At 39.5% G+C, this 22,824-nt stretch overlaps 1 protein-coding gene and 1 long non-coding RNA gene across 5 annotated transcripts in view; one reads left to right on the top strand and one right to left on the bottom strand.

The window, feature by feature from the left end:
* The window catches only part of LOC129500227 (uncharacterized), a 118,036-nt gene extending 107,896 nt beyond the window's left edge, over window positions 1-10,140 (bottom strand). The window contains exon 1 of the long non-coding RNA XR_008662515.1: window positions 9,936-10,140. This is a non-coding gene — a long non-coding RNA (uncharacterized LOC129500227). The remainder of the gene's footprint in view (window positions 1-9,935) is intronic.
* A 190-nt stretch (window positions 10,141-10,330) lies between these two features.
* CEP78 (centrosomal protein 78) overlaps window positions 10,331-22,824 on the top strand; it is a 33,492-nt gene continuing 20,998 nt past the window's right edge. The window contains exons 1-8 of one of the 4 annotated variants that reach the window (XM_055310413.1): window positions 10,331-10,760; window positions 14,030-14,202; window positions 14,299-14,371; window positions 15,400-15,503; window positions 16,991-17,165; window positions 19,207-19,320; window positions 21,071-21,135; window positions 21,354-21,465. In XM_055310413.1, coding sequence (XP_055166388.1) covers window positions 10,508-10,760; window positions 14,030-14,202; window positions 14,299-14,371; window positions 15,400-15,503; window positions 16,991-17,165; window positions 19,207-19,320; window positions 21,071-21,135; window positions 21,354-21,465 — 1,069 coding nt within the window. In that variant the 5' untranslated portion in view covers window positions 10,331-10,507. Of the gene's footprint in view, window positions 10,761-14,029; window positions 14,203-14,298; window positions 14,372-15,399; window positions 15,504-16,990; window positions 17,166-19,206; window positions 19,321-21,070; window positions 21,136-21,353; window positions 21,466-22,824 lie in introns of those variants that run through there. The other 3 variants (XM_055310410.1, XM_055310411.1, XM_055310412.1) reach the window with 3 other exon arrangements.

The raw sequence follows: 22,824 nt of genomic DNA, 5'->3' as shown, positions 1-22,824 counted from the left end.
TCAAGAAACCACAAAAAGCAAATAAATAGCCAAATGATATTATAAGACAAATACCCTTGTAATCACCACCGAATTAAAGAAATAGAACTTTGCCTGAAGCCGCTCCTTGTGTTCTGATTCAATTATAATTTCTTTCTTCCCAAAAGTAATCAGTTTCCTCATTTTATAATTGACTTATCCTCAAATTTCTTTATAAATTCATCATCCAAGTTTGTATCCCTAGAAAGCATGGTTTAGTTTTGCTGTTTTAAATAACGACTTTTTCTCTTTTACTCTGTAAGTCACCTTTCCATCCTTCTACTGCCCTTCAATTTATCTGCTGAAGAATGCAGGCGTTTCCAAATTGAATTCTGCTAGAGTCCAGCATAAACTCATCGGAGATTGAAAAATTATATTCTAACTTGATCACTTCTTTTCCACTTATTGGCAGAAATAGTTTTATGAAGTTCTATCGCCCGGTCTACAATTTGGGGGCACACTGATACAGTTCACAATGGAAAGGCAGGATAAAAACTTGGTTATTCTCTCACCCCACCCAATTCTACCTCTACCATTAAAAAAATCAGTTTTTATTATAATGCATTTTTTCCCAATTATCCTCATAAGTTGACTTTTTTTGGTATCCATAGAAACCCATGGATTTAAATGTAGTTGATGGCTTTCAATTCATTGTAATTATTATCCTACTGAAGTTCAAACTGTTCCATTATCTGCAGAAAGCCTCTTAACATTTGGCCCCGGGGTCCTTCTGAAGTGGCCAGTACTCTTTGAAAAAAAACTTCCTTGTTATTTGGTATCACAAAAATTTCCAAGTTCATTTCACACAAATGCACCACAGACTTTAATTAAACTATTTCAAGACCATAATCTGGGCCCTATGGATGTTTTTTGCTACTAGGTTGGTCATCAGTTCTAGGCCTATTCAATAGAGATAGGATACATGTGTGTGTGTGTGTTTGACACATATATATATAACACATTTTTCATATATAATTATATACATAGATAGTATATAGTATATATAAATGTATAGATATAGACACAGCCCTAAATACATAGGTCTGTATAAATATAGTTAAAATGGTGTGCCTAGGTGGTTCAGCTGGTTAAGTGCCTGCCTTCAGGTCAGATCATGATCTCAGGGTCCAGAGATCAACCCCTGAGCCAGGATCCCTGCTCAGTGGAGAGTCCTTCTCTCTCTGCCCCGCCCCCTCTTGTGCACTATGCTGTCTTTCAAATCAATAAAATCTTTAAAAATATATATAGATAAAATGCCTTATTAATTACAGATAATTCTAATTGAGCACTGCAGTTTTTACTAACCTCCTCTATATTATCTCTGTATTCTACTTCCTCCATCCTGAGAACCCTAGTTCCCTAACTCACAGCAGATGTTATAACTAGAATACTCCAGGGTTGCCTGGGTGGCTCAGTTGGTTAAGTGTCTGACTCTTGATTTAAGGTCATGATCTCAGGGTCCTGAGAGCGAGGCCCACATTGGGTTCCCATTGAGTGTGGAGTCTGCTTGTCCCTCTCCCTCTGCTCTTCTCCCTACGCTCTCTCCCTAGAATAAATAAAATCTTTTTAAAAAATAATCCTATTTTTTCAATGCTTTCTCATTTGTTCCATTCCATATTACTCACAGAACAGACTTAGAATTGCATGTTCTATATTATTTTTAATATAAACAATGCTTGAAAACAGTTTTAACTTCATTTGGTGTTTGCTCAGTCTGTCATTTATAGGATTGATACCTATATTGCCAGAGCAAACAACCATTGCATACAGTATTCTTTCCTGTTTAACCCTCATTTACTTCTCATTCTATAAGCAGTAACTACACTTAATGCTCACTAGCAGTACTTACATTGATGGTCTCCAGTCATTTTGGCTGTGTGATACTCTTTCTTTAATAGTTTCCTTCAGAAGGGTTCATGGAATCAAGATACCCTGAGTTCTTGCATATAGGTCAACAGTCTGTGCCCTTTATAGTTAAGTTAGTTCTGTTAGGATTAAAATTCCAATTTCCCATTTTAGGTCTAAAATTTCTCTAAAATACACCTTGGTGAATACCTGGGTGGTTCAGTGGTTGAGCCATCTGCCTTCGGCTCTGATCATGATCCCGGGGTCCTGGGATCGAGTCCCACATTAGGCTCCCCACAGGGAGTTTACTTCTCCCTCTGCCTATGTCTCTGCCTCTCTCTGTGTGTCTCATGAATAAATACACATTGGTGTTGATCATTCTGACTTACTATTCTCAGGTATGTAATGTACTTGTTCAATACACAGTTTCTTTTAGTATTATTTTTACTATTACTATTATTTCAGAAAAGTTCTTAAATTATACTGTTAGATTTGTTCTATTTCCTTGCTTTGGTTTTATTCTTTAGGTACATCTCTCATTTGTATATTTAATTTTTTTCCTATGTTCAGTATTTGTCACCTTCTCTTGAATATTTTTCTTTTTTTTCTCTTGAATCTTTTTCAACTGCTTTCTATATTTTAAAATTTTAGAATATTCCATAATTTATGGAATATTTTTCATCTATTTTTCATAAGGCATTATCTATTGTGTTTATTCACTCTTGTATGTCTCCCGATTGGCTTTTTTTTTTTTTATTGACTTCTTTTTTAAATGAATTCTTTCCATTTCAATTTATTCCTGAGATCTGTTTTATGTTTGAATACTAAGCTGACCTTGCATTACCAGAATAAAACCAATTCAGTTGGGATGTATTTTAGTTTTACATACCATGGATACAGTTTGTGCTTTTGTTTACAATCTTTGCAAGCATGTTCAGAAGAGAAATTGGCTTGTGATTCCATTCTTGTAATGTTCTTTTCAGCTTTGGTCTGAGGCTTATGCTGGCCTCATTTTTTTAAAAAAGGATTTGAATAGTGTATTCTTTTATTTCTGTTTCCTGGAAGATTTTTAACTAAAATTGCTGCTATTTCTTCTGTAAGTATTTTAAAGAATTTACCAAGAAAGCCACTTATCCCTGGAAATTTTTTTCTGTTAAGGTATCTAATTAGAGTTATTAGATATTCTTTTCTTTCTTGGGTTATTGTTAATATTTCATTTTTGCATTTTAAAAGAAAATTATTTAAAAAAATAAAAGAAAATTATTGCATTTTTAAAGAAATTGTAATTTTGGATGAATTTTCAAATTTCTAAAAATAAAATTTATATTTATATTTTAATTTATAAAATTATAATTATGTTAAAATTTATAATTTTAACAGCTTTGAGATATAATTTATAATACATAATTTACCATAATTTCACCCATTTAATGTAAGCAATTCAATGCGATTGAGAGTTGTGCAACCATCACCAAAATCCAATTTTAGAAGATTTTTATCCCCCCACCAAAAAACTCAAGACACATCAGTAGCGTTTTGCCATTCTCCTCAACCCTCTCAACCATAGGCAACCACTCATCACTTTCTGTCTCTAGTTTTGCCTATTCTGGGCTTTTCATAATAAACGGAGTTACACAATATGTGGTCTTTTGTGAGTGGCTTCTTTCCTTTTGCATAATACTTTCATGGTTCATCCATGCTGTAACATGTACCAATAATTCATTCCTTTTTATAGCTGAAAAATATTTCATCGTATGAATATTCCACATTTTGTTTATTCATTGATCAATAATGTGACATTTGGGTTATTTCCACCTTTTGATATTATCAATATGCTTTTATGAACATTCACCTAAGTTTTTGGGTGGACCTAAGTTTTTACTTCTGCTGAGTATCTATCTGGTAGTGGAAGTGCGGGGTCACAAAGTAACTCTGATGTTCAACATTTTGAGAAATTGTCAAACTGTTTTGTAAAATGACAGCACTATTTTACATTCCCATTTGCAGTGTATATGGTTTTCAATCTCTTGTCTTTGGCCTAGAACATGATTTACCATGGAGTGCTTCATATCACTTGAGAAGGTAAATTTAAGTCTTGTTGGGTTGAGTGTTAACACGCTTTGTTAGGTCTAGTAATTTATGGTGTGGTTCTAGTGTTCTATCTACTTGTTGATCTTCTGCCAACTTGATCTATCCATTGTTGATGCTGGGGTAATGAAGTCGTCAACTAATATTGTTGAATTCTCTATTTCTCTAATTCTTCATGTATCTTGGTATCATCTTCTTGCTTTTTGAAGTTCTCTTATGATTTGTATGTGTTCATAATTTTTATGTCTTCCTGATAGATTGACCCTTTTCCCACCATAAAATCTCCCTCTTTATATCATTTTTTTTGTTGTTTTGCTTTAAGGTCTGTTTTGTCTAGTATTTGTATAACCACTACAGCATTATTAGTTACTATCTACACGATGTACATTTTTTTCATCTTTTATTTTGAACATATTTATATCTTTAAATCTAAGGAGTATCTCCTGTAGACAGTATCTTTTTTGTTTTTTATTCAGTTTGTTAATCCTGCCTTTTGATTGATTGTTTCATTCATTCACATCTAATTTTATTATTGATATGGTAGGATACATAGGAAACATAGATGTCTGTCATTTTACCTTTTGTTTTCTGTATGTTTCATGTTTTTTGGGTTTGTTGTTGTTCCTCTATTCTTCTTTTATTGCCTCCTTATATATCAAATGGACATTTTTTAGTGCAACATTTAATTCCATTTATTATCAATTTTTTTTTTTTTAGTTATGGCTGTTCTGGAGCTTACAATCTACATTTTATCAGAAGCTACTTCCTTTTTTTTTTTTTTTTTTTTTTTTTTCAGAAGCTACTTCCAATATAAATTTCATTTCAGGAGTGCCTGGGTGGCTCAGTCAGTTAAGTGTCTGAGTGCCGTGGTTCGGCTCAGGTTATGGTCCTAGGGTCTTGGGATCGAGTCCTACATGTTATTGGTCTCCCTGTTAGGTGGGGAATCTGCTTCTCCTTCTCCTTCTGCCCCTCCCTGCCACTTGTGTATGCTCCCTCTCTCAAATAAATAAATAAATAATCTTAAGAAAAAAGTAAACTAACTTCATTCTAGTCAGATATAGAAACTATACCTTTATGTTCCTCTCATCCCTCATCTTTTTTTGTTTTCATTACATTTATATGTTACATATTCAGCAATACATTGTTATAAGTATGACCATAAAAAATGTTATGTCTTTCAAAGCAGCTGAGAGAAGAAATAAGAACAAATTAATATTAATAGAGTTTGTTAGGTTAATTTGTTTATTGACCATTTCTGGTTCTCCTCGTTTCTTCCTATGGATTCAGGTTATGATTTAGCATCATTTTTATTCTAACACAGCTTTGTTCTCACTGCCTCTTTTGTCCATGTTGTCAGATATACAACATTTCTATCTGTTGTATGCACAATAATCGAAATATAAACATACCATATATGTTAGGTATAAGGAATAGAGAAATGTGAATTTATGTTGTTTTTTTAGAATTACCTACATCATTACTTTGATTGGAATTCTTTGTCTTGTTTTGTCTTTATGGATTTGAGTCTGACATCAACTGATGTGCTTCCATTAATATTTCTTGTCAAGCAGGTAAGCTAGCAATGAGTTCTTTCAGTTTCTGTTTCTGTTTAACTATTAGGTACCCCTTTGATGATACGTTGTGGAGTGGTGGGGAAAACTAAAGCGAGGTGGACTGTATTATGTATGTTTTACTTAAGCAGCTTTGGCAAACTGTCATGTGACTGAAATCATATAAAGCTACTATCACAGTTCCCCAGGAATGTTCCATAGACTGATGTTAGTAAGGAAGATGTGAATCTCAAATCTTTAATCTGTACTGACCTTAATATCATCAATTCTTCTCCCAGCAATGCAATAACAATAGTTGAGTTCTAAAGTATACCTTCCTCTGTTCCCATAGAAATTGTTACACAAATTCAGAAAGTTCTTAAAGGTGAAAAAGTGTCTGCAATGTTTATCAAGTATACAAATGTTGATGAAAGTGCCAAGGTAACATTGTCCAAGATGCAATATTCTGTGAGATCTACGAACTTGAGGCATATGTACCTATTCTACACACAATTTAGATCTGGGACAAGTTTTGGTCAGTGCTGTGTGAGCAGATATTATGCCAGCAGAGGTCTTAAGTGGGCTTAAGTGGGCTCACCTCTTGTGTTTCAATAGCCAAAGTGAGAAGAGTGTGCCCTGGAAGTAGGTGCCCCACATTCAGGCCCTGGAATCAGATGTGTGGGACAGACCTCAAATGGATCCAACCATGGAGAAAAACCAGCTATCTGGAGGGCTAAAACAGAGTCACTAAAGCTAATCCAGATTAAAAACAAAACAAAACCAAAATTCTTACTGATGTTGTCAAGTTTTAGGATGATTTGTTCCACATTATTACAGCATAAGAGGACTAGCACAATATCTTCCAAGTTACTTTTTTAAAAGATTTTATTTATTTATTCATGAGAGACACACAGAGAGAGGCAGAGACACAGGCAGAGGGAGAAGCAAGCTCCCTGGGGGGAGCTCGATGTGGGACTCAATCCTAGGACCTGGGATCACGCCTTGAACCAAAGGCAGACGCTCAGGCAGTGAGCCACCCAGGCATCCCTATCTTCCATGTTATTGATAGATGCCTGTCACTACGCCTATATATGAGGCAACTGTGTACTCAGAAATTTTGAGAATTCTTGAATTCTTGGCACCTCTCCAACACATTTCACACGGCTAAAGTTTCCCCAAACAAGTTTGGTAATGTGCCATAAAGACATCTCCCTAAACTTTTATCAAATTCAAAGCAGAGTTCTTTCTATTTATTTTCTGCTTGTATGTAGTTAAAATGCATTTTATGAATATAAAAGGATGAAAAATTGTACAGAAACATCTTTGGATAGCTGCTATTCATAGGGGAAAATTACAATCAAAATGGGCATTTCGTTGAATGTAGGCTGCCTCTAGTGTCTCTAAATGCCAAGCAAACAAAGGCACTTAATAAGTACAGAATCTTGCTCTCTTCCTTTGAGAGGAAGAACAAGCTGTTCTAAAGTGGCAGAGGGATGCTCTTAGCAGCTATTTGCAACACTCTGTGAGCTTGATTATTATGTTGCTATGAAGCAGCCTATTATCCAAATGTAACTAACTACAGAACCTTGAAAAGCAGAAAGAAAAAAAAAAGAGAAAGAGTCAGAGAACTCATTTCATTCATTGGTTCATTCACCAAATATTCACTGACCAGGTTGACCCATGTGTATAATACCATGCTGAGAACTGCACAGAACGCAGAGATGTATCCTCACTCTCAGAGAGCTTCAATACCAGCAGGGATGATAAGATGTAGATGCCTTATGTCAGTTCCAGATGTGTCCTATTAAGCTGTTTGCAAGTTCAGAGGAGAGAAGGGATCCATATCTTGCTTGGATTCTCAGTGAAGCTTTCTCAGAGAAGGAGACATAAGGGCAGGGACTAGAAGAATTTTTGACATTATAATATGCACTGGAAGGGAGCAAAGATGTAGAGATAATTAGATCCATAGATTAAAAACCAGTCTGGAAAGTGAAATTAAAGCCAAATTATGCAAAGTTTTAAATGTCATTCTTAAATGTTTGGGCTTTATTGTGTTGGCAATAGGTGTTATGGAAGGTTTGGAATAGGGCAATGGCATGATCCTTGAACCTTGGGACGTGTAATAAATGAAGGAGAGCCTGAATGTAGGAAGACATACTATTCTCTGAAGCAATCATCATAATCCACATGTAAAACAATAAATGGTAGAGTAATGGAACACAAATAGAAGAGAGAAGTACGAGAGAGACTCCATAAAGGAAAAACTGCCAAGGCTTGATCATTGATTGGATACATTCATTTGTTCATTTAACAAGTATTATAACTAGTGTTACAGTTAAGCATGTAGTAACTGTGGTAGTTGCTGGAGATGCAAGAGTAAGCAAAACAGATGTGATTTCTTCCTCACGGACCATATGGTAAGTGTCTATCTTAAAATGACTACGAAATGTGATGAAGGCTATGAATGACAGGTACATGGTGTTATGAGAGCTTAGGGTAGGAGGATTTGATGAGTTGAGTAGGTAAGGGAATACTTCCTTGGCAATGTGACAGGTGAACTGAGAAGGATGAGGAGACCTTAACCAGGTGCAGAGTAAAGGGGATATTCCATGTAGAGGAGAAGCTATGGACAGTGAACCACTGAAATATGTAGGTCTGAAAGAAGTCCACTGTGGGCTGGACTCCTGAAAAATGAAAGGGAGAAGGGTGCAAGACAAGTGTTCAGAGATTACGCCCCCATCATGCCCAGGAGATGCACTATCCTGCAGACCAGGTAACTCAAAGTGCCAGCAGACAGTGAGATAAGGAGCTTGTTCTAGGAGGTAACTCAACACACTGCTACTTTTATCAAGAAAATCTTGCCTGCTGAACTAAACAGGATGTTTTATGCATTTACACTCTGCAGCAAGTTCCTTATCTTATAGAACAGTAACAGTTCTCAACCAGCAGCCAGTTCGTGACTTCACAATGAGTAGCAATATTTTAGACCATTGTGAGGAGGACTGCCTTTATCCTAAGAGCAATGGGAAGTCTTGAAAGGATTTGAAGAAAAAGTGGTGGTGGCTGCACTAATGTTGAAGCACGGATTGAAAAGCAGCCAGAGTTCGTGGAAAGAAGATGAAGAAGTCTGCATCTAAAAACTTATTTTCCTAGTGAAATATGAGGTATCCTCTTCAGGTCAGAGACCAGGGACACAGTGTCTAGTGGTGACATGAAAAGAGTAGAGGAAGTTTGGAAGAGCCATTGTGAATAGCTGTAAATAAAGAAGTGGAAAAAAGAAATGGGAACTACAAGGCACTTAAAATAAGACAGGCTATGTTGTTGACCAGGTTGACATTGGTCTGTGACTGGATCCAACAAACTCGTTGTTCTGAAAGCAGGTCCAGAGAGGATCAGTGTTAGAGATGAGCAGATGGCAGTGGCATTAGGCTCTGTGGGAAGGTAAGTTGGGTTGGAAGTCTGGGTATAATTGTTGTCAGGATGGATTAGGAGTGAAGTATAGTGAGTAAGAGGTAAAACGAAGGACGATCACTGTTTTAGAAACTGGATACAAATAAAGGTTCTGAGCCCAAAGATCTGACTTCTACTTACTTAGTGGCTATACAATTGTATATTCCCTGTGGAGTTAGGAAAATTAAATTATTTCATACTTTTATTATTATTTTTAAAGATTTTATTTATTTATTTATTTATTTATGAGAGACACAGGCAGTGGGAGAAGCAGGCTCCAAGCAGGGAGCCCACGTGGGGCTCGATCCCGGGTCTCCAGGATCACACCCTGGGCTGACCGCGGCGCTATACCGCTGAGCCACCCCCGGGCTGCCCTATTTCATACTTTTAAAGATTTTATGTATTTATTTGAAAGAGAGAGTGAATGACCAGGGAGAGAGGCAGAGGGAGAGTGACAAACAGACTCCCTGCTGAGCAGGGAGCCCGACCACCCGGCTCCACGTGGGGCTGGATCCCAGGACCCTGAGATCATGACCTGAGCCCAAGTCATACATTCAACTTGACTGAACCCCCCAAATTATTTTAAACAGTGCTTAAAATAATGCTTAATAGGGGTGCTTGGGTGGCTCAGTCGTTTAAGCGTGTCTGTTCAGCTCAGGTCATGATCACGGGGTCCTGGGATCGAGACCTGCCTGGGGCTCCCTGCTCAGCGGGGCGTCTGCTTCTCCCTCTGCCCCTCCCCCCACTCGTCTGTCCGTCTGTCTCTCGCTCTAACAAAAATCTTTAAAAAAAATCATAATAATACCTAGGAGACAGAAAGTACTAGTTACGAGAGAGTTACCCATCACTGTGAAAACAAAACAAAGCGGTTACTAGCAATCAGCAATTATGTCCTGAATTCACGGACCTCTTTACTATCTATGCCAACAACCGGGTGAGGGAAGCAGAACCAACAGAAGCGAAGGGTTATCTGTAGGGAATTACCGTTCAAGGACGGCGGCGGACACCCACTCTAGGCGTTCGCACATCCCACATCCAGGGTCCTCTCCCGGGCGGTGCAAGCGCAGACCCCCGTCGGAAGCGTAGACCACTTTTCAAACGCGCTGCTACGTTCACTTCTCACTGGGATGCGACCCGGAAACCCTCTCCGCAATCCCCCAGTTCGGAGAGCCGCCCACCCTCCGCACCTCGCTCGCCTCCAAGGTCCCGCCTCTCGTCCTCCCGCCCCTTCCTCGCGAGAGGCGGGGCCTGCGTGCTGACGCACGGCGGGCGCGCTGACGCCCCGGCGCACCGCCCCCGCAGGCTCCGCCCCCCGCCCCCCCGCCCCCCGGCGTGAGCCGCAGCCCCGCGCCGCGGAAGGCGCTGAGGCGGGCGCCAACGGCCGGCGGCGTGCGGCGGGGGGCGGCGCGGGAGCGCGGCGTCGAGGGGCCAGGCCTAGCCGGGGCCGGGACCCCGCGTCTGCGGTCCGAGCCGCCGCGCCGTAGGCGACCGGGCGCTCCCCGGCGCCAGCGGGCATTGTGTGCGCCGCCGGCGTCGCCCGAGGCCGCCCGCTGGCCATGCTCGAGTCGGCGAAGCTGCGCCGCGACGGCGCGGCCGACTTCTTCTCGCACTACGAGTACCTGTGCGCGCTGCAGGACTCGGTGCCCCCGCCGTCGGTGCGCGCCTGCCTGCGGGAGGGCGTGCTGGACTTCAACGCCGACCGCCTGCGCGGCGTGGACTGGGCGCCGCTGCTCAGCACGCTCAGGATTAATAAGGATCTGCCCCTGGTCTCCATCAAGAGCGGCTTCCAGCCGTGGCTTGGCGAAACAGGTTTGTGGTTCCCGCTCCCAGCCGCCCTCGAGTGGGTGTGGCGCGGCGGGACGTGAGGCGGTGCCCCGTGGAGCCCCGGCGCGGCGCGGCCGGCCGGCCCGGCCCGGCCCAGCCCAGTCCAGTGCTGCCGTCCGCGTGCAGCGCAGCGGGCGTGCGGCCTGGGTGAGAACCCACCAGCGCGGTGGCCCGGAGCTAACGGGACGCGCTGTGCCTGGGGATGGCAAGGATGCACCCACTCAGTACACGGCTGGGGACGTCACTAAGCATTGGACACGGGGATCCCTGGGTGGCGCAGCGGTTTGGCGCCTGCCTTTGGCCCGGGGCGCGATCCTGGAGACCCGGGATCGAATCCCACGTCGGGCTCCCGGTGCATGGAGCCTGCTTCTCCCTCTGCCTGTGTCTCTGCCTCTCTCTCTCTCTCTGTGTAACTATCATAAATTAAAAAAAAAAAAAAGCATTGGACACGTATGACCTGGTTTTCCGAATAACGATTTAGGCTGACAGAAGGGATACACCCAGCCTTTTGCCTCATTTCATTTTGAGTCATATACAGCGCTGTTTTATTTTTTTTCTTTAGTGACATCATACAGTGTGGATAGAGCACAGACGTGAAGGGAGCCCAGGGTTTGAATTCCAAGACTTCTACCCTGCGTGGCCTGAGCAGGTTACTTTTGCACTACAATCCCCACACTTGTAAAGTGGCATTAAAAACCACTCTTTCCATGGGTTCGTAGAATTAGGTAGGCAGTTTAATAAGAGTGCGCTTACTGTGCTGAGCCCTGAGTACGTGTGTAGAGTTCTTGAATCACTGTATGGTACACCTGAAACTACTATAACATTGTATGGTAGCTGCACTGGAATTTTAATAAATAAGTGTGTAATTTTTACACACACAGCCAAAAACAAGAATTAAGCAGACTGTTTGTATGTAAAGTTTCCAGGCACTCAGATGAGCTCAGCCAGCACCAAGCACTGCTGGAGACAAGGCTTCTGCCCTAGAGGATCTCCACCTCTACTGGGGGAGGCAGCAAGTAAACACAAGCACAGTAGTCAGTGTTCTGGAAGTGACCTCTGGTGCTGCAAAACCCGGAACAGTAGAAGGGAGTGTTCAGGGAAGGCTTCTTGGAGGAGGTGCCTCCTTTCTGAGGAGGACGTGTGGAAGCTTCTCCAATGGCAGGAGGAAATTGCTTGTGCAAAAGTTGGAGAAATACAAGAAAATATGGCAAAACAAAACCACAGGACTGACTAGAACTTAGAGTTTGAAGAAGGGAGGGCTGAGACTGGAAACCTGGTGGGGACCACCCGGGGAGGGGCCGTGGTTGTCCTATCATGGTTGGTTGGATGTTTATCCCAAAGGCTGTGGGAGACACTCCAGGACTGAGAGATGGACTTTGGTTTAGAAGCTTGCTCTGCCCTCCTTATGGAAGGCAGTTGATGGGGAGGAGGGTGAATTGTAATCTGAGAACCCCAAATTAAGTATAGAAAAGGAGGACTGGATTTCAGAGATGAAAGAGATGGGATGGATGGGGCCTAGTGACCCATTAGAAGAGGAGGGCAGCAAGCTTGAGTAACAATTTATAGCAGCACCTTTCTGTGAGACAGAGCACAGTAAAAGGGGATTGGGGTTGGGGAGAGGATCTCACTTCATCCTTAATGCTTTAAGAGGGCCCTGAGGGGCATACAGTGAGTGTATCTGCTAGACATCTCTAGGCTGCAGGTGCAGATCTGGGCCTTATGGGGGAGGGTTTGAAGGTAGAGGAGAAACTGAGGGAACCTACAAAGTTCTAGAAAATCCTAAGCCTGAAAGATATTTTTTAAGATAGACTCACTTGAGTGTGTTTATAAGCTGATACAAGGTTACAGCACACCAGGAAGATCCAGAAGAGGAAATGGCTACTGATTTATTTTTTAAAAACCTGAACACTTTATGTGCCTGGCCCTATCCTAGGTTTCTGGGTTCCACGTCATCTGTTCTCTCTTCTGCGGAGACATTTCAATGTATCCCCTGGTGAAGAGACGTCAGATTATTCTCTACATCTCATTTAGGTGTAGGAACTGAACTGTTCCATGCCTCTGTAGGGACTTGCTTAACCAAAGTAATAACATAGAAATCAGAAGCAATTATAGTTGAAAGGGACCTCAAAGTCAGGATCACTGTACTTAATCTTGCCTAACATTGCACATTAAATGTAAGAAAAATGTATCACAGAGACCATTCTTTTCAGAATCCCTTCATTGAACCTCTGTATTCTCTTGCACCTAGTGGGCCCAGGTTATAGATTTCAGCCTCCTAGGTTTGCTTCTTTATCCTCACCAGCTTCTTTCCCTACCCCCCTTTTTAAAAAATTTTTATTTATGTATTTTAGAGGGAGCTAGAGAGCACGAGTGGTGGGGTGGGGCAGACGATGAGAAAGAATCAAGAATCAAGCCGACTCCTGAGCCGGGAGCCCGATGTGGGGCTTGATCTCACAACCCCAAGATCATGACCTAGGCTGAAATCAAGAGTCGGGTGCTTAACTGACTGCACCCCCGTAGGCATCCCACCTCACCCGCTTCTAGCTGGTGTTGCTGCCTCTGAGCTCAGTTCATCTGCCTACTGGGCTTCAGTGATCTTCTAAAATGAAAATATATGCTTAAAATAATGCTTGTAATGGATTGTGATGGCACGAGATCAGTGTATGTTGGCTGCACAGCTTGTGTTGTGCACAGAGGATGAAATCTGAGCTGTGCTCAGCCAAGGGCCAAGGGGCTAGTTGGCCCTGAGGAAGGGGAGCTTTTTCTAATTCATCTGACTTAGGTACCTTTTTCTAACCCGCAGAAGCACCCTTACTGTGCCAGTGGTAGCCCTGGTCCTCATCATGTATGAGGTAAAAGCCATGGGCTTGCTGTCCCAGGCTGGCTTTGACCAACCCTGGCCTTTAGTCGTCCCCACCTGCAGTTTTTCCTGTGGCCAGCAGGTGTCAGGCTTGGATGTTTTTGCACTTGGGGGCTCTCTGCTGTTCATGCACCTCCCACCCAGACTATGTGGTCATTCTCTTTCTAGATTCAACTTCAGGGTATCTTGAAGCCATCACTTAGATATAACTTTTTGCTTTCATAGGAACATGCACACATACAGTTTATATTTCTGTATCTCATGTGACTGATATATTGAGTTTACACGTGTCCCTCCTTAAAGAGGGCTTTAAGGACAGACGTCATTTCTGTACCTCACCACAGAGCAGATGCTCTCATATGATACTATGTATTTTATAATAATTTTGCTTTAGGCTCTGACCGAAGTAAAGTTTGCAGAAGTCGTGTTCCTGCAATAAGAAACAAAGATGTGACCTTCCAGTTATGTAAAGCTCTCAAATGTTGTTTAAGTGCATCAAGTGCTCTAAAGAACCTGGAGCTAAATGGACTAGTGCTAAGAGAGAGAGATTTAACTGTTTTGACAAAGGTAAGCCTTCTCCAATGTGTCTTGCAAACATTGGATATTTGCTTTGAGGGGAAACTAAAGCAATAAAAAATTTAACTCTTTTTCTCCCCATTAAAGGGATTGAATAAATCGACTTCTTTGGTACACCTGTCCCTTGCAAATTGTCCAATTGGAGATGGAGGTTTAGAAAGTAAGTTTCGATCTTGTTTAAGTCTCTTCCCATCAGAATGATCTCACATTTCCCTTCGTGCATGTTAATTACTGTCTCTCCCTTTTCTTTCTGGATTATCCCCTATGCCTCTTCAAACTTTGGTCTCGTCTGGCTTGTACACTGAAAGTTTGTTATGCTGGATACGCTCCAAACTAGTTTAACTTAAGATCATGTTAAGCCACAAGCCACACAAATATATATTATTTTATGTTTTCTGTTTTGTGTTTATCTTTTTCAAGAAATAATTATGAAGAAGGGAAATAGCAAAATGTAAAGACAAAAAAAGTTATCTTTAAATTGTTAAAACATCTGTATACAGTCATATTTATATTGTGCACTGTATTATGTACTAAAATTGGAAATGTATGCAAAATGTTTGTGGGAACATATAAAAGGCCAGCAAATTCAGTTGTGCTTGTGGGGGCATATCATAGAAGTAATCACAGAGAAAAATGATTGTTCATTGGGGTCCTGAAGAGTTAGTGTGTTCACTGTGTCCAATAGTGGTCTGAGCGTGGTAAGGAAAGCTGCATGTTAATTTGAGGGAATTAAGTTTGATGTCTTCTGTCTTATATTGCTCTAGCATATTGCATAGTATCTAATAAAACTGGGTTTATAACTAGCATTTAAATGGAAAAACTGAGTTTGAGTTATATTATTGGAAATGAAAATAGGAGGAGTCAAGTTTTTTTAGGTTTTCCTTATGTCTCAAAAGATACATAGTACTTTACTGGCTAGTTGGGAATAAAGTTTGCCAGGTTCACAATATTCAGTTTTAGCATCTAAATAGAATTAAACTCTTGCTGTAAAATGCAATAGCCCTTTATTGCTGACATATTTTAGAATGCACCAATCCATCAGTTGCCTGGGAACATTGTAGGTAGTGATTTTAAGAACACAGCTATAAACCTCCAGTAGACTCAAGAAAAGCAAATAAGTCAGGATTGACCAGATTGTATAGGCTCTTCATCTTATTGTATCTATGGTTTTTTTTTTTTTCCTTTTAGTTATTTGTCAAGGTATAAAGAACTCTATCACTCTTAAGACAGTAAACTTCACGGGGTGTAATCTGACATGGCAGGGAGCAGATCACATGGCCAAGATCTTAAAGGTGATTTTATGTTTAAACTTTCATGAAAACATTATGTGATTGAAGCACATGAATATTCTGATATGAGATGGCAGATCTTTTTTTTGTCTTTTGATACATGTGATTGTAGTTTTAGTTTTGTTGAAAGAATATGACCAGTTTTTAGTTTGGGGTTCTACCACTTAGGAAAGGTAGTCCATTTAATCCTAGGAATAAGAGACTTAATGTATAATACATTATAAATAGTACTTTCATGTATTTTTAGTTCTTGAAAACAGCCCATCACCTGATGTTTATAAATAATTTCTTTAAAACATAGCCATGCCCATTTGCTTACATAGTGGCTGTGGCTGTGTTCCTCCTAGACCAATGGAGTTATATGGTTGCAACAGAAACCTTCCAGTCCACAAAACTGGAAGATTTACCTTTGAGCCTGTATAGAACAAGCCCATTGACCCCAGATATAGAAAGTCAAGAGCATGGATTCTGAAGCCAAATAGCCTGGTATCAAATTCCAGCTCTCGGATTTCCTAGCTTGTGACTGTAGACGCATGACTTAGCCTATGTGCTTTATTATAAGGATTAAATGAACTAGTTTGTATAAAATAATGCCTGGCACATAATAAGCACCGTGTAAGCCTTTTGCTGTGATTTCCACTTGTTGCTTTTATAAGTTATTGTTAATAGAAAAATGGCATCAATGCTTTTCCATTTCCATCCAGGCTTTCCCCAAAGCTTTTCCAAAGCTTTTTCCAGCTTTTGGCATAGAAGCTTTGAGTCTTTTGTTGTTTGAGCATGTAATAAGATTTCTTTCTTTTAAAGTCAGTGTTCCCTGTTAAAATATAGAGAACTGGGTATGTCTTTATGACTTTATCTATGGTTAAAAATCAAACCATCAATTTCTTGAGGCATGTCAAACTGGCTTTGTCTATCTATTGCCAGCCTCTAAAGTTGGTGGCATACTCTAAAGTAGTGAGATCCATTCAGTTAGAGGAAGAAAATATTAGAACTTCTATATTTATTTTTGCATTGTTTAAAAAGTACTTGTGTAGTTTATACTGAAGTATAAACATGAAGTATATGTACAGAACTATATATATATAATTTACCAGTAAATAAGATACATGTTACAGAAAGTTCACTTGCAGGATATCCCATCAAGTGTTTGGAAACCGCTGGAGGACAGAATGATAGAACTTAGAGCCTCAGCAATACAGAATTTAGAACCACTTCCCTGACATGGCAGATAAGGAAAATGAAGTTTCTAGAATGTAATTGGTTATCAGAGTTTATGTAACTGATCAGCCACAGGTCTCCCAGTGACTAGAATCTAATCACTGGCATACTAGAACCCAGGTCACTGGACTCCTGAACTAGAATTGACTGTTAAATCTCTCGGGTTATATACTTGGTATGTGTCTGTAAATCTCCGGCGTAAGCCATCCTCAGTGGTCATACCCTGCTTCCTTATCTAAACGTCTTAATTTCATCCTGTTAAATCATTGAAGTATCAGACCATGAGAAGGCACGAAGAAATCTGGGCTGAGAGTCTTCGTTACAGGAGACCTGATCTAGACTGTATGGCTGGTTTGAGGCGCATTACTTTGAATTGCAACACACTCATCGGTGACCTTGGTGCAAGTGCTTTTGCAGAATCTCTCAGTGAGGATTTATGGCTTAGAGGTAAATTCTAAAATGGAAAATAATGAATTTTTAAATGTCCAGTATGTGTAGCTTTTGCCTTGATACCATTGTCATAGGATTTTTTTTAAAGCCTTATTTTGTCTAAGACTATTTATTGTGCTTTTAAGCTTCTCTAGGAGTTGCACATATTCTTTCTAGAAAATACAGAGTAACAAGAAAATAAAATTACCCATAATCTTAATACCCAGACGTAATCACTGTTCATTTTGCTGTACTTCTATTTGTTTTTCTATTAATATGTTCGTACACTTCAGAGACTAAGTGGACTCACAGTACATTTAAAATTTCATGCTCTTTTCTTACTTAATCATGTATCCTGTGGTTCTCCATTATATTGATGTGCAGCAGTTTAATCATTCTTTGCAATTAGGTTTACACAGTTTGTATTTTTCCTATTGTGAACAATTATGTAGTGAACACATTATACGTATATCTGTGACCATTGGTACTAGTTCTATAGATTAAGTTACTAAAAGTGGAAGGAGTTTATAATGTGATGTATTTTTAAGACTTTTGTTGCATGTTGCCAAATTACCATTCAGGAATCCTGTGCCAATTTATGATCCACCTTAACAGTCTGTGAGGCCTCTCCCCTCACAAAGGCTGGCTTGTGTCACTTTTAAAAACTGTAAAACTACAAAAGTGAGTAGCCCTCCTTTTTTTTTTTTTTAATTTATTTATTCATGAGAGAGAGAAAGAGAGAGGCAGAGACACAGGCAGAGGGAGAAGCAGGCTCTAATGCAGTTAGCCTGACATGGGACTCGATCCCGGGACCCCAGAATCACGCCCTGGGCCAAAGGCAGGTGCTAAACCACTGAGCCACCCAGGGATCCCCAGCCCTCCTTTTTTTAATGCAAGTGGGATTACTCCAAATTTTATAGCTTTTTTTCATTTAATAGAGTATGAGCATCTTATTTTAATAGTAGGAGCATCTTGATAAGTCAGCGCATTTACATCTGCCACATCATTTTTAGTGACTGCCCCATTATATGAATATGCCATAGGACACTCAGCTTATTCATTCTTGCTAGATATATGAGCTATTTGCAGTTTTTCACTGCTAAAAACAGTACTCTGATAACACATTCTTGCCAACGTCTCTTTATTTTTTTGGGTTAAATTCAAAGAGAGTTGCTGGGAACAATCTCATGAGTGGTAAGAATTTGTAAGGATCACATCACATTGTTTCCATATATCTGGCTTATTTCTCTGTGTCGTGGGGTTTTAAAAGACCCCAGTAACTTTAATATAATGGTTTACACAACACTTTTTAAAAAGGGCTTATATGAGTCAACACTTATGTAATATTTTTTATACCTGTGCTTTTATGATAATCCCTTTGGTTTAAATGAATAGGTGCTTCAACCTCAGAAACTTCTAGTGTTGATGATCATTCCTTCTGTTCTTAAACCTTTTAAGGAGAGTGTTCTTAACTATCTTTCTTTCATGAAAAGTTCTTAGCGTATGTTCCCTATTCACACATTCTTTGGATTTGTTATTATATACATCCTCTTAGACTTCTTTATCTTTTTTCTTCCAAAACTAGCAATGATTACATATCTGCTATTTTGCTTTTTTTTAACTTTATTTTGCTAGTTTTAAGAGTGATTTGGAACTCAAGATCATATCAAAAGAATGCAGCATGGTTTCTGAGCTCCACCTAGGTTTTGCATATAAGCTTTACACTGCCACTAGTATCCTTGCTGATGATGAACTGAGCTTCGTTTTGTGATTTTTTTTCACTCATAAACCATATAGTTACTCTTCAACATATTGTAAAATATGCTGGGTGACTTATGAGTACTAATAACAGGATAATCATGGCACATCCTAGAATTTCTTATCGGATTTTGTATTATGGATGTATGTATACTTTTCTGTTTTTATTTTTTCAATACCCAAGATTAAAAACCTACCATGACTTCTTGTACAGAAACCTCACACGCATGAATACGTGAAAATTGTCTGTATGTTAAATCTGTGTAAAGGTGGCAAGTGACCTCTTGTCTTTCATTGAAAGCACTTGACCTGCAGCAGTGTGGCCTCACCAATGAAGGAGCAAAGGCTTTACTAAGGACCCTTGAAACCAATAGAACTCTGGTCATTCTGGATATAAGAAAAAACCCACTCGTTGGTATGTCACACCTTTTTTTAAATTGATTAACAAATAGCAAAACAAAGAATTTGTTCATGTGTTGATGGTTTCTAAAACCTAATGTGGGGAACCCTGGGTGGCGCAGCGGTTTAGCGCCTTCCTTTGGCCCAGGGCGCGATCCTGGAGACCCGGGATCGAGTTCCACGTCGGGCTCCCGGTGCATGGAGTCTGCTTCTCCCTCTGCCTGCGTCTCTGCCTCTCTCTCTCTCTCTCTGTGTGTGTGACTATCATAAATAAATAAAAATTAAAAAAAATTAAAAAAAAGAACTTTATTAAAACCTAATGTGTTTGCTTTCCTAATATTATACTTTCCTAATCTTGTACTTCCCTTGTGTTTTTAGCAGATAATTTACTAATGAAAATGAGTTATATTTGTAAATTGCTCTTGGTTGCCACTCTGACTGGACAAGGTGAACCTAGATAATGAGCTAGCTTCCCCCAAGAGAATAACTTCCTTCCCTGCAACCTCGGCATTCCTGGAAAGAGCATTTCATTCATTTCTCAGTTTAGCAAGTAATTTTTTAATCCTTTCTGTGTTCCAGACACAGGCTTTAGGCACTAGGAATGTAGCAGTGAATCGGATAGACAAAAAGCCTTACCTTGGTGGAGCTTGCATTCTAGTGGAGGAGTTCAGGTAGAAATGAGGGAGCAGATAAATGGTGTAATTTTAGAAAGCAGAAAGTGTGAAAACACCATAAAATAAAGACCCTGAGGGGGCCAGTAGGGCTCTATTAGATTATGTCAGGGGACAGCTTCACTGGAGAAATGACTTTTGAGAGGAAAGCTGAATGAAGAGAGTGGCAGGCCATGGGAGACCTGGAGGAAGCACTTTCTGGGATCAGGAGGCCATGCGTACACAGGCACATAGGTGACAGGGTGGATGGAGTGTTTAAGGAAAAGCACGGAGGCCACCATGGCCAGAGCACTGAGAGGGGGAGAGCATGACATGAAGTGAGGTCATGGAAGGTTGGAACTGGTGAAGTGGTTGAATTCAGGTTGCGTTTTGAGGGTGTAGCTAATAAGCCTTGCAGGTAGATCAGGTGTGGGGTATGAAGGAAATAGTAATAAAGAAGTAAGCCCTGGATGAGAAGGTATACAGTGGGTTGGTACCACTCACTGTGAAAAGGGAGTCTAAGAAGAGGAGCAGCTTTGAGAGAATGTCAGGACTTTGGTTTGATGGTTAGGTGCCCCTTAGGTATTTAAGCATCTGGACAGTGCCCAGACTCTCTGTTTTCTGTCCAAAGATATCCAAAGCCACATTAGATATCCAAAGTATTTAGATTTGACCTTTGCTGCTGCCAAAAGAGTAGTCATTGTGGGCAATATGGGAGGGGGCATGTTTTCATCTTAGGTTTTTTTTTTTTTTTAATTTATGATAGTCACACACACACACACACACACACACACACAGAGGCAGAGACATAGGCAGAGGGAGAAGCAGGCTCCATGCACCGGGAGCCCGACGTGGGATTCAATCCCGGGTCTCCAGGCTCGCGCCCTGGGCCAAAGGCAGGCGCCAAACCGCTGCACCAACCAGGGATCCCCTCATCTTAGGTTTTTGAGCAAGAAATTAGAATACTCAAAAGAGGGAAATAGATATATAATTACATAATGTGAGGTTTATATTTAATTTTATATGAAAAGCATCAATTAGTTGGTGTTTGTTTTTAAATGGGAATAGCCAATTGTTGGGAAGCAATTACTATAATTTCAATTTACTTTACTTTAGATCATTCTGTGATGAAAGCAGTTATCAAAAAAGTTCTCCAGAATGGAAGGAGTGCCAAGTCAGAGGTAACGTGTTGTTGTTCTCTAGGAAGAATTTTTCTTTAATTGGGTATTTTTCTTTTCTTTTTTTTTCCCTAATAAAATAAAACTATCAAGGCTCTTTTCTGTCATCTTAAATCAATTCAACACAAATGGCTTTTCTCAAAATTCTGTAATTTCCAATTGAGATCAAATCCTTATAAACTACCTGTAACTGAAATGATTATTTATTATTTCTCTTCCAGTACCAGTGGATAACCTCTCCATCAGTAAAGGAACCATTCAAAAATGCTAGACAGAAAAAGAGAACTATAATTTTGGGAAGTGGTCGGAAAGGGAAGGCTACTATTCGAATTGGTAACTCTTTCTCTCCTGGCTTTTTAACACCACTAGAATTTATGCCCCATATGTTACTCCAATGTGCTAAAATCGGAAACTCTTCCGATTATATGATACTGATGGTGACAACCAATATTAATCACATGCATATCGGAAAGACTGTAAATATTCTGATACAGATTTTGAGAATTTGTAGAATGTAGAAACAATTTAAAAAAGAGATGCTAATATTTCCTTTTTTTTTTAATTAACCAACTCTGTTTTCATAAAAAAGTTCGTTATTTTGAATGTATTTCTTGCTTAAGATTTTCATTTTTTCTTCCTGCATCTATTAACATAGACAGCATAGGCACACAGGTGACAGGATGGAATATTGACATAATTCAACATAGCTGGAATATAATTTGCCATTTTTCTTCTTTTACTTCATTTTAAATTAAAATTCTATATGATTCGTACTTTTTAATGTATTCACAAGGTTTTATTGAGCTGATCAGTCCATTTTTTAAATTGGTAAGAAATTTGGGGCACCTGGCTGGCTCAGTTGGTAGAAAATGCAATTCTCAATCTCAGGGTGATGAGTTCAAGCTCACATTGGGTGTGGGGCCTACTTTAAATAAATAGATAGATAGATAGATAGATAGATAGATAGATAGATAGATAGATAAAAATTCAAAATAACCTAAATATTCTGTAATTTTTTTAATGGTATCGTAGACATTTTCATAAAAACAATTTCTTATTTTACTATTAAAAGATAATGTTTTTGATTCTCCATTAACTTGTTTGGTCAACAAAATATTAAATATAAGTTGAGAGTATTTATTAAATCAAAAGCTTAACAATTTTTTCTACCAATTTTTATTTTAGAACTGATATTTTAGTAGTCAAATAGTATATACAAAGAGGTTGAGATTTGTTGATGTCACGCTAATTATATATTATTATTAAAAGTTTACACCATGTGTGAAACGTTCTTAGAACTCAGTTGGTATTTTGATAAAATATTAGGAATAGAAATATATATATGTAGGTAAAATACACATTTATTATATTATGTTTTCTGTAATTTTAGTACCTGGTAGTATATAATAAGACTTCATGGAATGAGAATAAAGAAAATATTCTTCTTAGTATGATTAAACAAAGTGGAAATGTGACTGAAGTTAATATAAGCTCACTGAGCTATTTTAAGAGTAATTTTATTTCTTGGGCTTTTTTTTGTATTTGCCTCAGTTATATGGAGACATAGAGGTAAGCCAAATCAGAGTCTGGCTATATAGTTAGATCCAGGTGAGTATAGGGGTTAAATAATTGTGTGAGTTGTGTCACATTCATATGGTAATCATGTGGGCAGAAAGAAGACAGGAACTTTAA

Source organism: Nyctereutes procyonoides, unplaced genomic scaffold (genome assembly GCF_905146905.1).
Source record: "Nyctereutes procyonoides isolate TBG_1078 unplaced genomic scaffold, NYPRO_anot_genome, whole genome shotgun sequence".
NCBI lineage: Eukaryota > Metazoa > Chordata > Mammalia > Carnivora > Canidae > Nyctereutes > Nyctereutes procyonoides.
Note: the sequence above shows the minus strand (reverse complement) of the source record. Positions and strands in the feature narration are given on the sequence as shown.